The 13,026-nt window shown below is 44.4% G+C and overlaps 1 protein-coding gene across 3 annotated transcripts in view; it reads left to right on the top strand.

Moving 5' to 3' along the window:
- Positions 1-13,026, top strand: part of MTFR1 (mitochondrial fission regulator 1) — a 49,242-nt gene that overhangs the window by 34,429 nt on the left and 1,787 nt on the right. For 2 of the 3 annotated variants that reach the window (XM_044293743.1, XM_044293744.1), the window contains 5 exons: positions 559-671; positions 1,949-2,187; positions 5,782-6,040; positions 8,258-8,311; positions 12,273-12,436. In XM_044293743.1, coding sequence (XP_044149678.1) covers positions 559-671; positions 1,949-2,187; positions 5,782-6,040; positions 8,258-8,311; positions 12,273-12,288 — 681 coding nt within the window. In that variant the 3' untranslated portion in view covers positions 12,289-12,436. The remainder of the gene's footprint in view (positions 1-558; positions 672-1,948; positions 2,188-5,781; positions 6,041-8,257; positions 8,312-12,272; positions 12,437-13,026) is intronic. The other variant, XM_044293745.1, reaches the window with a different exon arrangement.

Below are 13,026 nucleotides of genomic sequence, written 5' to 3'. Positions count from 1 at the left end.
GGAGTGGTCCACCATTCCACAGGCCACAATCAACAACCTGATCAACTCTATGCAACGGAGATGTGTTGCACTGCGTGAGGCAAATGGTGGCCACACCTGTGCAATATTCATGCTGTCTATTCAGCACCTTGATATGCCACACCTGTGAGGTGGGATGTATTATCTCGGCAAAGGAGAAATGCTCACTAACACAGATTTGTGAACAATATTTGAGAGTAATGGGTCTTTTGTGTGTGTAGAAAATGTTTCAGATCTTTGAGTTCAGCTCATGCAAAATGGGAGCAAAACCGGAAGTGTTGCGCTTATATCTTTCCAGTGTAGTTAATGGGGCCGGACGGCATTCCGGCAATGACTGATCCGGCAGGTTGTTTCCAAATGGAACAGCCTACTGGTTCGTTAAACACTAGTGTGAAACGAGCCTTAGTTCTGTGGATACAGAATGTCACATTAACTCCTCGTTTTCCTGGGGGTCATTGTAAGCTGCGCACAGTGCATGCATGTTTATTAAGTAACGCGTCATGCATACTTATTCTTATGGGAGGCCTTTGCTTTTTGCAGCTCATTCCGTATCCTGTAGCACTAAATGGCAGCAGTCCAAATGGAGCCGTAGCGTCCTTTGCCGATGTGGGATGGCTCGCAGACGACGAGGGAGAAGCCTTTGCGAGACTGAGGTGAGTGTTGGGTTTTGATAAAAGTTGACGCCCCTGTAGTGTTACTGTATTACATCATGTAGCAGGGAAGGGCTCGCTGCAGGCTCTGAATCCGGGCTTCATGGAGGTTCCTTTTAGGCACGTGCTTAAAGGCATTTTTGCTGTGAAGGCCACGTTATCCGATGGCAGCTTGAAGGGCCACAATCAAATGTGTAATAAAAAGTGTATATTATGTACAGTACAGAGCGATGCATAACTTTATAAGTGTGTCTGGTGCCGGCCATGGCCGTGTTCACATCTGCTTCAGAGGCAGTTTGCTGCGCTAGTCTTCCCATTGTCCCATTCCCAGTGTCTTCCCATTGTCTTCGGGTAGATCCGGCTCAGTGTCATGGTCTACGTTATTAATTGAAACCACTATACAGATGTGAACAGAGCAACGTGCGATATGAGTATTTTCCAATTTACTAGCATTGCTGCTGGACTACGCTCACAGTGGCTCTCTGCCCATTAAAGGGGGTGTCCGCTTTTTTAAATATTGATGACCTGTCCTCAGGACAGTTCATCAATATCAAAGCAGCGGGGGCCTACTCCCGACACCCACGCTAAGCAGCTGTATGAAGATAACGGAACACTCCTTCTCTTTATACAGCTGATCGGTGGGGGTGCCGTCAGCTTGGCCCCTCCGAACTGATATTGGTGACCTGTCCTGAGGAGACTGTGGCGTACGGATCCAAAGAAAGTGTATGGGGGAGATTTATCAAAAGTGGTGTAAAGGAAAACTGGCTTAGTTGCCCATAGCAACCAATCAGAGCCCATTTTTCTTAGGAAAATGAAATGTGGCATCCGATTGGTTGCTATGGGCAACTAAGCCAGTTTTCCTTTACACCACTTTTGATAAATCTCCCCCCAAGTGATCATACACTGCCTGCTCTGAGGAGAGGCGATTAAAGCCAATGTGACCCTGTGATCAGTTGAGAGCTTCACCCCCTCCATTTTAACAGTGGGACCTGGATTCCCACCCATCAAAATTGACATATCACCTATGACGTGTCAGAAGTTTTCTGATACTACACGCACACTTTACAGTCGGTGTAGCAGATGACATCCTGCTCCACTGGATGTTAACATAGGATATGATCTCGTGACATAGTGGCACATTGTATCACATCCGTCTGCTAAGGGGTGTATTAGTGACCCATGGTATTGTGAGGGGGGCACTTGGTGTCTACTGCAGGACTGTGATAAGCACTGCACTAAAGACTTGTGTTTTAACGAATAAAATGTGACCGATCTTGCAGGACGCAGAATAATTTGAAGCATCACCTCTCACTGGAGGACGACGTCGCTCTCTTTGACAGACCGATACGCAGACAAGTATCTTTGCCTGTGCTGTTGAAGGAAGAACCAGAGGTCAAACCCCAGCCAGTGGCCAATGAAGCTCTGCAGAAGATCAGTGCTCTGGAAAGTGAACTTGCCAACTTAAGAGCCCAGATAGCCAAGATTGTTACCATCCAGGAGCAGCAAAATGTGGCAGCAGGTAGTTCTTTCAGATCGCTCACACTTCAAGTTACTTAATACGTTGGGCACTATTTATTAATACACCTTTAATTTTACAATGAAAAAATCAATACATTGCAACAGCACTCTACAAACACAAGGTCACAAAACATGTAAACTAATGCTGGTCTCACTATATAAATGAATGTTCTTAGCAAATAACAATCTGATCAAACGTATTTGTGCCTATCCACCACGGCAAGGTGACCGCTCTTGGACGGGAACCTATGCTATATGCTGCCTTTGCAGATTCCACTTGTATATACTGCACCCATTCTGTGTACTACCTTTCCTGGTGCACCTATAATTTTAGCGTAAAATGTTCAAATACTTGGCACATTTTCAACAAAGGGTGCATCAAGTTTTTGACGTATTTATGATGCAAATGAGCCAAAAGGTATAACCTATTGCTCCTCATTTTGCAAGTGGGTGTGACATAGCAAAAGGGTGGTGGTTTATGATGCAACATTGGGTGCCAAAATTGCTTTGAGATTTTTGCGCATTTGTGCTGTGAACTTCTCTCGGCTCACCAAGCGCAATGTCACACATTGTATAGTGACTGTTTGTTGTTTTTCTCAGCCCAATAGAAGTGAATGCGGCTGATTGAGATACCATGTACTGCTCTGTGCTTGGTAAGCTGAGACAAGGCCGCAGCACTCACATGAGCGCCGGTGCCTTCTCCAACAGCTGATTGTCAAGGGTGCCGGGTGTCGGACCCCATCGATCAGATACCGATTACCTATTTTGAGGATAGGTCATTAGAATCAAAATCCGTTAAGGGCCCTTTACACGGCCTGATAATCACTAACCAGCGTTAACAGGAACGCTCGTTAGAGAATATCTGGCAGTGTAAATCCGCCCCTATTGAGTTGCCCTTCTTTTCCCAGGGAACAGCATCACTCATGGGCTCTATCTAATATTGCAGTATTCAAGCAAATGAGGTTGAGCTGCAATGCAAGACATGGACCGTGGACAGGAGACAGTCGCTGTTTCTGGGAGTTGGGAGTAGACCACCTTTTTTTTTTTTCTCTAATCTAGATAAACCCCTTTAATTCATATTTATGGCTGACATTGAGCTGCACTAAGCTGAGCAGACCTGAAGGTAGTCCCTCAGTCATTTTGCAAATGACTCATCCCAAACTTCTGGCAATGCATTATGTTCTCCAATCTCCACCACATTGGAAGTCTCCTGCCAACGTTTAATTTTTATGCTGCAGTGTAAACGATAACCTGCAGAGAATCCCGTCCCATCCGTTAATATAATTGAGAGCCACTTACCATATGCGGGAGAAGTTTACATTTTCAGTTGCCCTTAGGCTGGGTTCAGACCTGAGCGTTTTACAGCGCGTTCCTCTGCGCTGTAAAACGCTCACCAGGCAAGAACCAATGACTCCCTATGGGAATGGTTCTCACCTGAGCGTTTTACAGCGCGTACGATCGCGCTGTAAAACGCCCGACGCCCCAAGAAGTACAGGAGCTTCTTTGGGGCGTCTTGTTGCTCGTTCCCGTACATAGACTTCCGGGAACGCGCGACAATGGGCGTTCGCATACTACCGGAGCCGCGTATGTGAGACGAGTTGGAGTTTGGAATGTTTCTACCCAGCCTGGAAAATAGACATATATTTCGATTAGAAGTTAGACCAGTAGCCATACTGATAATGGCCTTTTTTTTTTTTTTGTTTGTTTGTTTTGGTAGCAGAGTTTGTAACAGTGACAATAGCTTGATGGAGTTTTTCTTAACCCTTTCACTACTGGAGGTTTTTTAGTTTTTGCGTTTTCATTTTTCTTCCCAATCTTCCTTGACACATATATTTCCATTCACATAGCTGTATGAGGGCTTATTTTTTGCAGGACAAGTTGTACTTTTTAATGCCACCATTAATTATGGCATACAATGTAGTGGGAATCGGTAAAAAATATTCCAAATGGGGTGGAATTCGAAAAAAAACAAATTGCGCCACAGTTTTACGGGTTTTGTTCCCACAGCGTATTGTTTGCGGCAAAACTGACCCATGCCCTTCATTCTCTGGGTCAGTACGAATACAATACCCTATATGTAGAGTTTTTTTTATGTCGAAATAGTGTAAAAATAAATTTAAACTTTGATAAAAAATTTTTTTTTTTTTTTTTTTTGCATCACTATATTCTAACCCCCATAACTTTTTTATACTTATGTCTTCTGAGCTGTTTAGGGGCAAATTTTTTGCAGGACAATCTGTAGTTTTTATTGGTGCCATTTTGGAGTATGCTTGATTCTTTGATCACATTTTACTACATTTTTGGGGGGGGGGGGGGTGGGTAAGAGAAGCAATGAAAAAATGGCGAATTGTCCATTTTGACCCTTTTTTTCCGTTACACCATTCGCCGTATGGGCGTTTTCAGTCGCGGTGATACCAATGATGTAATTTTTAATTATACGGAAAGGGGTTGATTTAAGCTTTTTTTTAATATTTTTTATATATTTTTTAACATTCATTTTTTTTGTCATGATTTTGAAGCTCATATATGAGCCTATAAATTAAGTTTTTTTAATTCTTCATTTTGTACGATCAGGGATTTTTACGTGGACTGAAAATCAATCATTTCTTATTCTGGCCTGTCATCTGGTGGCCAAAATAAGAATTGCAGCATGAACACTTTCAGCTTCGTCAGCTAGGCTCATAGTGGTTAGCTCAACTACCGATGCCCTCATTGGCCGCAGATGGTGTCGGTAGGAAACCTGGAACCGCGAGTTTTGCTCTTTTTAGATGCCGTGATTGCCCTTGATCACTGGCATCTAAAGCCTTTAATTACCGCGATCTGCATTATTGCCGGTCACGGTAATTAGTCGCAGGTCTCTGCTGTTTGAAACAGCAGAGACTTGCTGGCCGCTACGCCCGCTGCACGTGCGAGCGGGCGCTATGTTCCCACATCGCTCCAGCGCCGTACATGTACGGCACTGGTAGCGAAAGGGTTAAAGGGGTTGTCCAAGTTATATTTATCGATGAACTATCCTCAGGATAGTTCTTCAATATCAGATCGGCTGGGGTCCGGCACCCACGCCGATCAGCTGTTTGAAGAGAAGGCACGCGCCGTGCCAGCGCTGCCTCCTCTTCATTGTTTACCTGCTCGCCGTTGCATCTGCAGTGTTGAGCAGGTTTAATTACACCCAAGCCGTCCCTTTTATTTCAATGGTACGGATCGCTCCTATACAAGTGAATGGGACGGCTTGGGTGTAATTACGGCGAGCAGGTAAACAATGAAGGGGAGGCAGCGCTGGCACAGCGAGTGCCTTCTCTTCAAACAGCTGATCGGCGGGGGTGCTGGGTGTCTGACCTGAGGATAGGTCATCAATAAATATTACTTATACAACCCCTTTAAGAGTTGAGAAACACTTATATTTCGGCCTCATGTTAGCTAATTGATTTGTGACAAACAATATGACTGCAGTTTAGAAACAACTGCCAAATTCCTCTGGCTTTAGATAAAGCATCTCCCCATAGTGAATCGATGGATGCGTTTCACTCAAACTATTTGTACTTATATAACTGATATTTTCCATGTTAAATACATTTTTGCCATTGTATATTTACAGTGTCTAGTCCTCCAGCTGTGGTTGTTCCCGGAGCACCTCCTGCGTGTGCACCGCCACCTCCACCCCCGCCTCCACCACCACCTCCTCTCTCTGCTCTTCATCGGAGTATCTCCGCTCTTGATCTCATTAAAGAGAGAAAAGGAAAGCGAGGCAGTTCAGAAACCACAGTGATTGACAGCACGCCAAAGAAGCCTGAAATCCCAAGCATGTTGGATGTCCTTAAAGACATGAACAGAGTAAAGTTGCGCTCAGTGAAAAGGTAACTTGTTTCCTTCATATTTGTATTCCTTGTGCATGTGGATCTGAGACCTAGCGTAGTGTACAAAATGAAGGACACCATGACTAAACCCATGGACCCCAGTATGTCCGTGCAGGTCACCATTGGGGTCCGCCTTGTGTCATGACCCGCACTGCGCTATGGTTTTTATTTTAAATGGAAACCACTAGGGTTGTTTCGGGTATTGAATTTTCGATACCGATTCGAAACTTTTGTCCGGTTTCGACCTCTATTCCGGGATTTGATATTTTTTGATACTAGGATGCGCTACTGCACAGTCTAGTATCACAGAGCATGGAACGCGCTGTTATCAGTGCGCACCATGTTCCCTCAGCAGCACAGGGGAGAAGGAATCACACTCTCCCTCCCCCTGTGCCGCTGCCATCAATGAGGAGAGAGAGGAGCAGGCGCACATCGCCACCAATGAAAGTTAACGTTTAATACAAATACAGGAGGTTGGGTGCAGAATCACATAGCCGGGGGTTAACTGCCACTGATCGCAGCTTCCTGTCAGAGGCAGGCGATGGCTATGTGATTCTGCTGCCCACACCCAGCCTCCTGTATTAAACGTTAATTATCATTGGTGGCGCAGTGCGCCCTCCCTCCTCCCCAGGATTAAATCATTGCTGGCGCAGTGCGCCCTCCCCTTCCTCCCCAGTATTAAAATCATTGGTGGCAGTGGCCACAGGGTCCCCTCCCCTCCTCATTGATGGCAGTGGCAGCTTCTGATCGGAGTCCCAGCGGTGTAATCCTGGGGCTCCGATCGGTTTCCACGGCAGCCAGGACGCTACTGAAGCCCTGGCTGCCATGGTAATCTCCCTGCTGCCGTGTGCACAGAGCACAGGGCAACAGGGAGAGTGTGAGGTCCTATTCACCCTAATAGAGCTCTATCAGGGTGAATAGGACAAGGGATCCCAGGTTCTAGCCCCTAAGGGTGGAAAAAGTTATTAAATGAACAGTAAAAAAGAAAAAAGTTAATAATTTTTAAGTATAAATCGCCCCCTTTCCCAATTTTACATATAAAATATATAAACAATAAATAAATAAACCTATTCCATATAACCACGTCCGAAAAGTCCAAACTATTAAAATATAAAAAATATCTCCTATGCGGTGAACGCCGTAACAGAAAAACTGCATGATACGTGTTTTTTTTTTTTTTTTTTTTTTTTTTTAGTCCCCTTGTCCCTCCAAAAAATAGGATAGGACTGTTCGGTTATGAGTCAGACGTTCCATAAAATGCGGAACGCGCACAGCTTTTTTTTTTTTGGGGGGTGTTTTTTTATTTATTTTTTTGCCTGGTATTGAATGGTATCGAGTATTGCAATAATTTTTTATGGTATCGAAACCGAATCAAAATGTTGGTATCGAAACAACCCTACTCCCCACCAAGCAAGTAAAATTCAGCTTTAGTGCGTCAGCAACATGCAGGGGGTTGGGTTCTCTGGTTTATTGGAACGGGGGCAGTCGAGGGATATTCCAACCAAATACATTTGTCATATCCCCTTGATGTAAGTATCTGGGTGTGGGTTCCACCTCCGACAGCGGTTTGAACAATATATTTATAAGCACTTGATACTCTTAGCATGTCTACAGACCCCACAGCGTAGGTGGACCTGTGGTGGTAATCATACATGCTAGGTTCCTGCCCCATCACCAGCTCTGCGGGCTTGGGTCTCTGAGGGTAATCTTCCGGTGACTGGCTGCAGCGGTCACATGCCGCATGGGTGACACGCGACCTCTCCGACCAGTCATTTGCTGAAGTGGTCACGTGACCCCCATCAAATTGGCCATTGACGCAGAATGATGCAGGACAGTGATGGAGCCAGACACCAGCAGCTGGAATTAGATATGTGTGATTACCATCACAGGTCTGGCCACGATGTGGGGTCTGTAGAAAATTGCTAAGAGTTGAGCAACCCCTTTAAAACAAAGAACGCAACCTTACCTGGAAGTAACCCTAAAGTCACTTGCTGTCTGTGGTAGTCGGCGGGTGATCTGGTGTCTTGTGGTGGGGCGGTTGATGGCACATGGCTGCCATAAAATAGATGTGCAGTATATGTAGATTCTTTTTTATATAACGGATGTTAAAGTGTTCTTATCATTTTGTCATCAGATTCATGTATTTTTACAGTTCTGCACACATGCATTGCATTGGCTGCAGCGCTGGCACTGATTAACTCTTTCCTTTCTAAGCAGTTTAGACTACTTTTCTCTTGCTGTTGCATCAATGGCACACTGCTGGATGCCCAGGTACCGTGTGCTGCGTTGCCCACATTGTGTTACACTGGGTTATGGTTACATTCGTAGTCTCTCACCTGCACAGTGCTATAAGCGTCATAGACGCCAAGTAGAATGAGCACCATGACACTTATTACAATTCATGGGGTTTGCGCCTTTGGCTATAGTGTATCACAATAGAAGTTTTCTGCTTAAAGGGGTTATCGCACAAGTTTAAAACTCTCTTGCTCACTTACCTGGAGAACTTTCTTTCCTTTCTGTGTTTGGGCAGCAGCTCATCCAGCACCGGCATCTCCCAAGATGCATTACAATTAGCTCTCGTTAACCCCCTTCCTCCTCTTTATAGAAAATAGTCCGTCACATATAGCCCCCGAGGTAGGGTAGCTTCAGACAAGCAGTTGTCGGTGGGAAACACGCTGCATGTGGGTGTGTGATTTCAGGCATGAACTCTGCTCCTGTAACCTTCTTATAATGATGTATAATGCCGTTTGTCTGTGCCTGGCATCAGCTGTGATGAATTGCTCTGACAGCCTTATGGCAGTACAGTTCATCACAGCCAATGTCAGGTTGGGACGCACAGCATTATAAATCATTATAATACAGTGAGATCCCGTTACAAGAGCAGAGTCCAGGCCGGGTGATCACTCTCCCACATGCAGCGTTTCCCGCAGACAACTCGCTTGTCTGAAACTACCCTTACATACGGTATGTAATCCCCTACAATTTCCTTCTCCACTGTCTAGAGAGAGATGTAGCTACAGTCAGGTCCATAAATATTGGGACATAGACACAATTCTAACATTTTTGGCTCTATACACCACCACAATGGATTTGAAATGAAGCGAACAAGATGTGCTATAACTGCAGACTGTCAGCTTTAATTTGAGGGTATTTACATCCAAATCAGGTGAACGGTGTAGGAATTACAACAGTTTGCATATGTGCCTCCCACTTGTTAAGGAACCAAAAGTAATGGGACAATTGGCTTCTCAGCTGTTCCATGGCCAGGTGTGTGTTATTCCCTCATGATCTCAATTACAATGAGCAGATAAAAGGTCCAGAGTTAATTTCAAGTGTGCTATTTGCTTTTGGAATTTGTTGCTGTCAACTCTCAAGATGAGATCCAAAGAGCTGTCACTATCAGTGAAGCAAGCCATCATTAGGCTGAAAAAAACACAACAAACCCATCAGAGAGATGGCAAAAACATTAGGCGTGGCCAAAACAACTGTTTGGAACATTCTTAAAAAGAAGGAACGCTCGGTGAGCTCAGCAACACCAAAAGACCTGGAAGACCACGGAAAACAACTGTGGTGGATGACCGAAGAATTCTTTCCCTGGTGAAGAAAACACCCTTCGCAACAGTTGGCCAGATCAAGAACACTCTCCAGGAGGTAGGTGTATGTGTGTCAAAGTCAACAATCAAGAGAAGACTTCACCACAGTGAATACAGAGGGTTCACCACAAGATGTAAACCATTGGTGAGCCTCAAAAACAGGAAGGCCAGATTAGAGTTTGCCAAACAACATCTAAAAAAGCCTTCACAGTTCTGGAACAACATCCTATGGACAAGTGAGTCCATGATTAACTTGCACCAGAGTGATGGGAAGAGAAGAGTATGGGGAAGGAAAGGAAATGCTCATGATCCTAAGCATACCACCTCATCAGTGAAGCATGGTGGTGGTAGTGTCATGGTGTGGGCATGTATGGCTGCCAATGGAACTGGTTCTCTTGTATTTATTGATGATATGACTGCTAACAAAAAAAGCAGGATGAATTCTGAAGTGTTTCGGGCAATATTATCTGCTCATATTCAGCCAAATGCTTCAGAACTCATTGGACGGCGCTTCACAGTGCAGATGGGCAATGACCCAAAGCATACTGCAAAAGCAACCAAAGAGTTTTTTAAGGGAAAGAAGTGCAATGTTATGCAATGGCCAAGTCAATCACCTGACCTGAATCCGATTGAGCATGCATTTCACTTGCTGAAGACAAAACTGAAGGGAAAATGCCCCAAGAACAAGCAGGAACTGAAGACAGTTGCAGTAGAGGCCTAGCAGAGCATCACCAGGGATGAAACCCAGCGTCTGGTGATGTCTATGCGTTCCAGACTTCAGGCTATAATTGACTGCAAAGGATTTGCAACCAAGGATTAAAAAGTGAAAGTTTGATTTATGAATATTATGTCCCATTACTTTTGGTCCCTTAACAAGTGGGAGGTACATATGCAAACTGTTGTAATTCCTACACCGTTCACCTGATTTGGATGTAAATACCCTCAAATTAAAGCAGACAGTCTGCAGTTAAAGCACATCTTGTTCATTTCATTTCAAATCCATTGTGGTGGTGTATAGAGCCAAAAAATTTAGAATTGGTCGATGTCCCAATATTTATGGACCTGACTGTATATAGTTCTATAAATTTAGAAGTATGGATGAATGTCCCGGCTGGCTCACTACAAGATCACTACGCCAGCACTCATGGGGAAAGTACTGAGCATGTTAGTCTCCCACTGAATGCAGGGGAAGGTGGACCAGAAGGATAAACAGCAGGGGGCGCTACCAGAGAGGAAAATGTCATGTACATAGAAAAACTGAACTATTTTTCTTGCAATAATACTTCATTTGAAATGGGCTTTTCGTTGTATTGTTGTATTCTTGTGGGATAACCCCTTTAAAGAGCTTATGTAAGATTAGAAAAAAAGGCTTGCTTCCTTCTCCAAAATAAAGCTATGGGGTTGTGTGTGGTATTGCAGATCAACCCCACTGAAGTGAATGAGGAGCAGCTGCGATACCAGACGCAGCCTCCGGATAATATTGATTCAGTTTTTGGGATGAGAAAATGGCAAACCCTTTAAGACTATGTAACATTTTAGCTATGATCTCCATATGCAGTTGAGCCACTATGTACCTGTACTTATATTGTACTGATTTTGAGCTGTGTGCGGTGTTCCTCACTGATCACTACCAAAAGTAAAAAATAAAATAAAAAACTCAGCTGGATCATTTTTTGGAATCTGTTTTTATGTGCACTTTGCAGATCTAATACTAATCTGTGACCTGTGATATCATCTCCCACAATGCACTGCTCGCTGGTTTTGGGAATACTCTTGTAATTAAAGGGATTCTCCGTCTCTTTCTTCCTCATGATCTATACTTTGCATAGGTCATCAGCAGCTGATCCATGGAGGTCCGACACCCGGGACCCCTACAATCAGCTGTTTGAGAGGGCAGCGGCGCTCACAGTAGCACCGCAGGCTTCTCGCTGCTTCCCGCAGGCCAGTGATGCAAGACTCCACAGCTCTTTGTCTGTAATCGGCAAGAGTCCCGGCAGTCACCCCCACCACGCTCACATAGGTAGCATATCCTGGGGATACGCCAATAATAAAGGTCGGGACTCCTTTAATTGATTTTATAGATTTAAAATATCGTCTAGGTTTATCTCTTCTGCTTTATTTTACTTCTCCTACATTGACAAAAAGGGTCTGGTCTGAAGCTGACTGAGCCCACCAAATTCAGCGGGACTGCCTGGCAAACCAATATGGATGGTGTTTCCGACTCTTCTCTGATGGCAGATGTCGGGGAAAGAAGGATCAGGCATATTTGATTTCAACATGTCCAGTTCTTTGCTCTCATGGGGAGGGTGTTAGAAGAAATAGCTGGTGGCCAAATTAACCTTTGACTGAGCCCTATATGAGGTGTAAGGCCACCTTAAAAGCCAAATGAATCTCTGACCCCTTAAAGGGATTGTCTCCAGTTCAGCGCAGAGTCAAAGGGAACATTATAGAATTTTATTTTCAGTGGATGCAGGAGATCCTCCAGTTTAAGTTGGAGGCATCTTTACCTAATAAAGGGGATCCTGATCTAGTGACCTCCACATCCATACCGAATACCCAATATGAGCTGAAGCAGACAACCTTCTGAAAGCCTCCTATGTAACAGAATTCCTAATACCAGGTATTTTCTTTTCTTATAGGACTGAAGGAACCTAAACCCAGCGATCCTTTTGATCCTGCCACTCTCATTGCAGAAGCTTTAAAAAAGAAGTTTGCCTACAGATATAGAAGTGACAGTCATGGGGAATCGGACAAAAAAAGTCTTCCTAAAGTGGAGCACAAAAAGGTCACAGAAACTCCACTGGTAAGTGAGGAGCATGTAACAAAATGGCCATTTGTTATTCCTTTTTCTACTAAAGGGGTGACCACTTGCACATCTAATGGCCCCTGGACCCAAATCGGGCCATCTGGATGATAGAGATTTTTTGGTCTCTTCAGTTCTGGTGATTTTGGGAAGATATGAGCACGAGGACATAGACATATGTGGCATGTATAAACTTTCCGCATAGCTCTGCTTGGGCCAGACGTTTAGCTACAAACATGACTTTCTATTCATTTTCTTTATAAAACGTTGCAAGATTGCATAAAGGTGCCCACAAGTGTAAAGTGCAGAGGTCTACACATTCCCTGGCAGCTTCAGGGTTAAAGAGTTCTGCAGTCATAATACTCTACCGTGACCATAAAGTGGTTGTCCCAATACAAGAACATATCAATTGTCAGGGATCTGACCAGTGGGGACCCCCCCCCCCATGTTCCCCCATGTTTCCGCTGCTCCATTCATCTTTATGGGATTGCTGAAGATAATTAGCTACAAGCTCTCGGCTGTCTCCAGGAGGCCCATAGACCAGTGGTGGATTTGATAGAAAAAGCCTAAAGGTGGCCCAACCAAATTGA

The sequence above is a fragment of the Bufo gargarizans genome, chromosome 5 (assembly GCF_014858855.1).
Source record: "Bufo gargarizans isolate SCDJY-AF-19 chromosome 5, ASM1485885v1, whole genome shotgun sequence".
Taxonomy (NCBI): domain Eukaryota; kingdom Metazoa; phylum Chordata; class Amphibia; order Anura; family Bufonidae; genus Bufo; species Bufo gargarizans.
The sequence above is the reverse complement of the archived record's forward strand: the minus strand, read 5'-3'. Positions and strand labels throughout refer to the sequence as shown.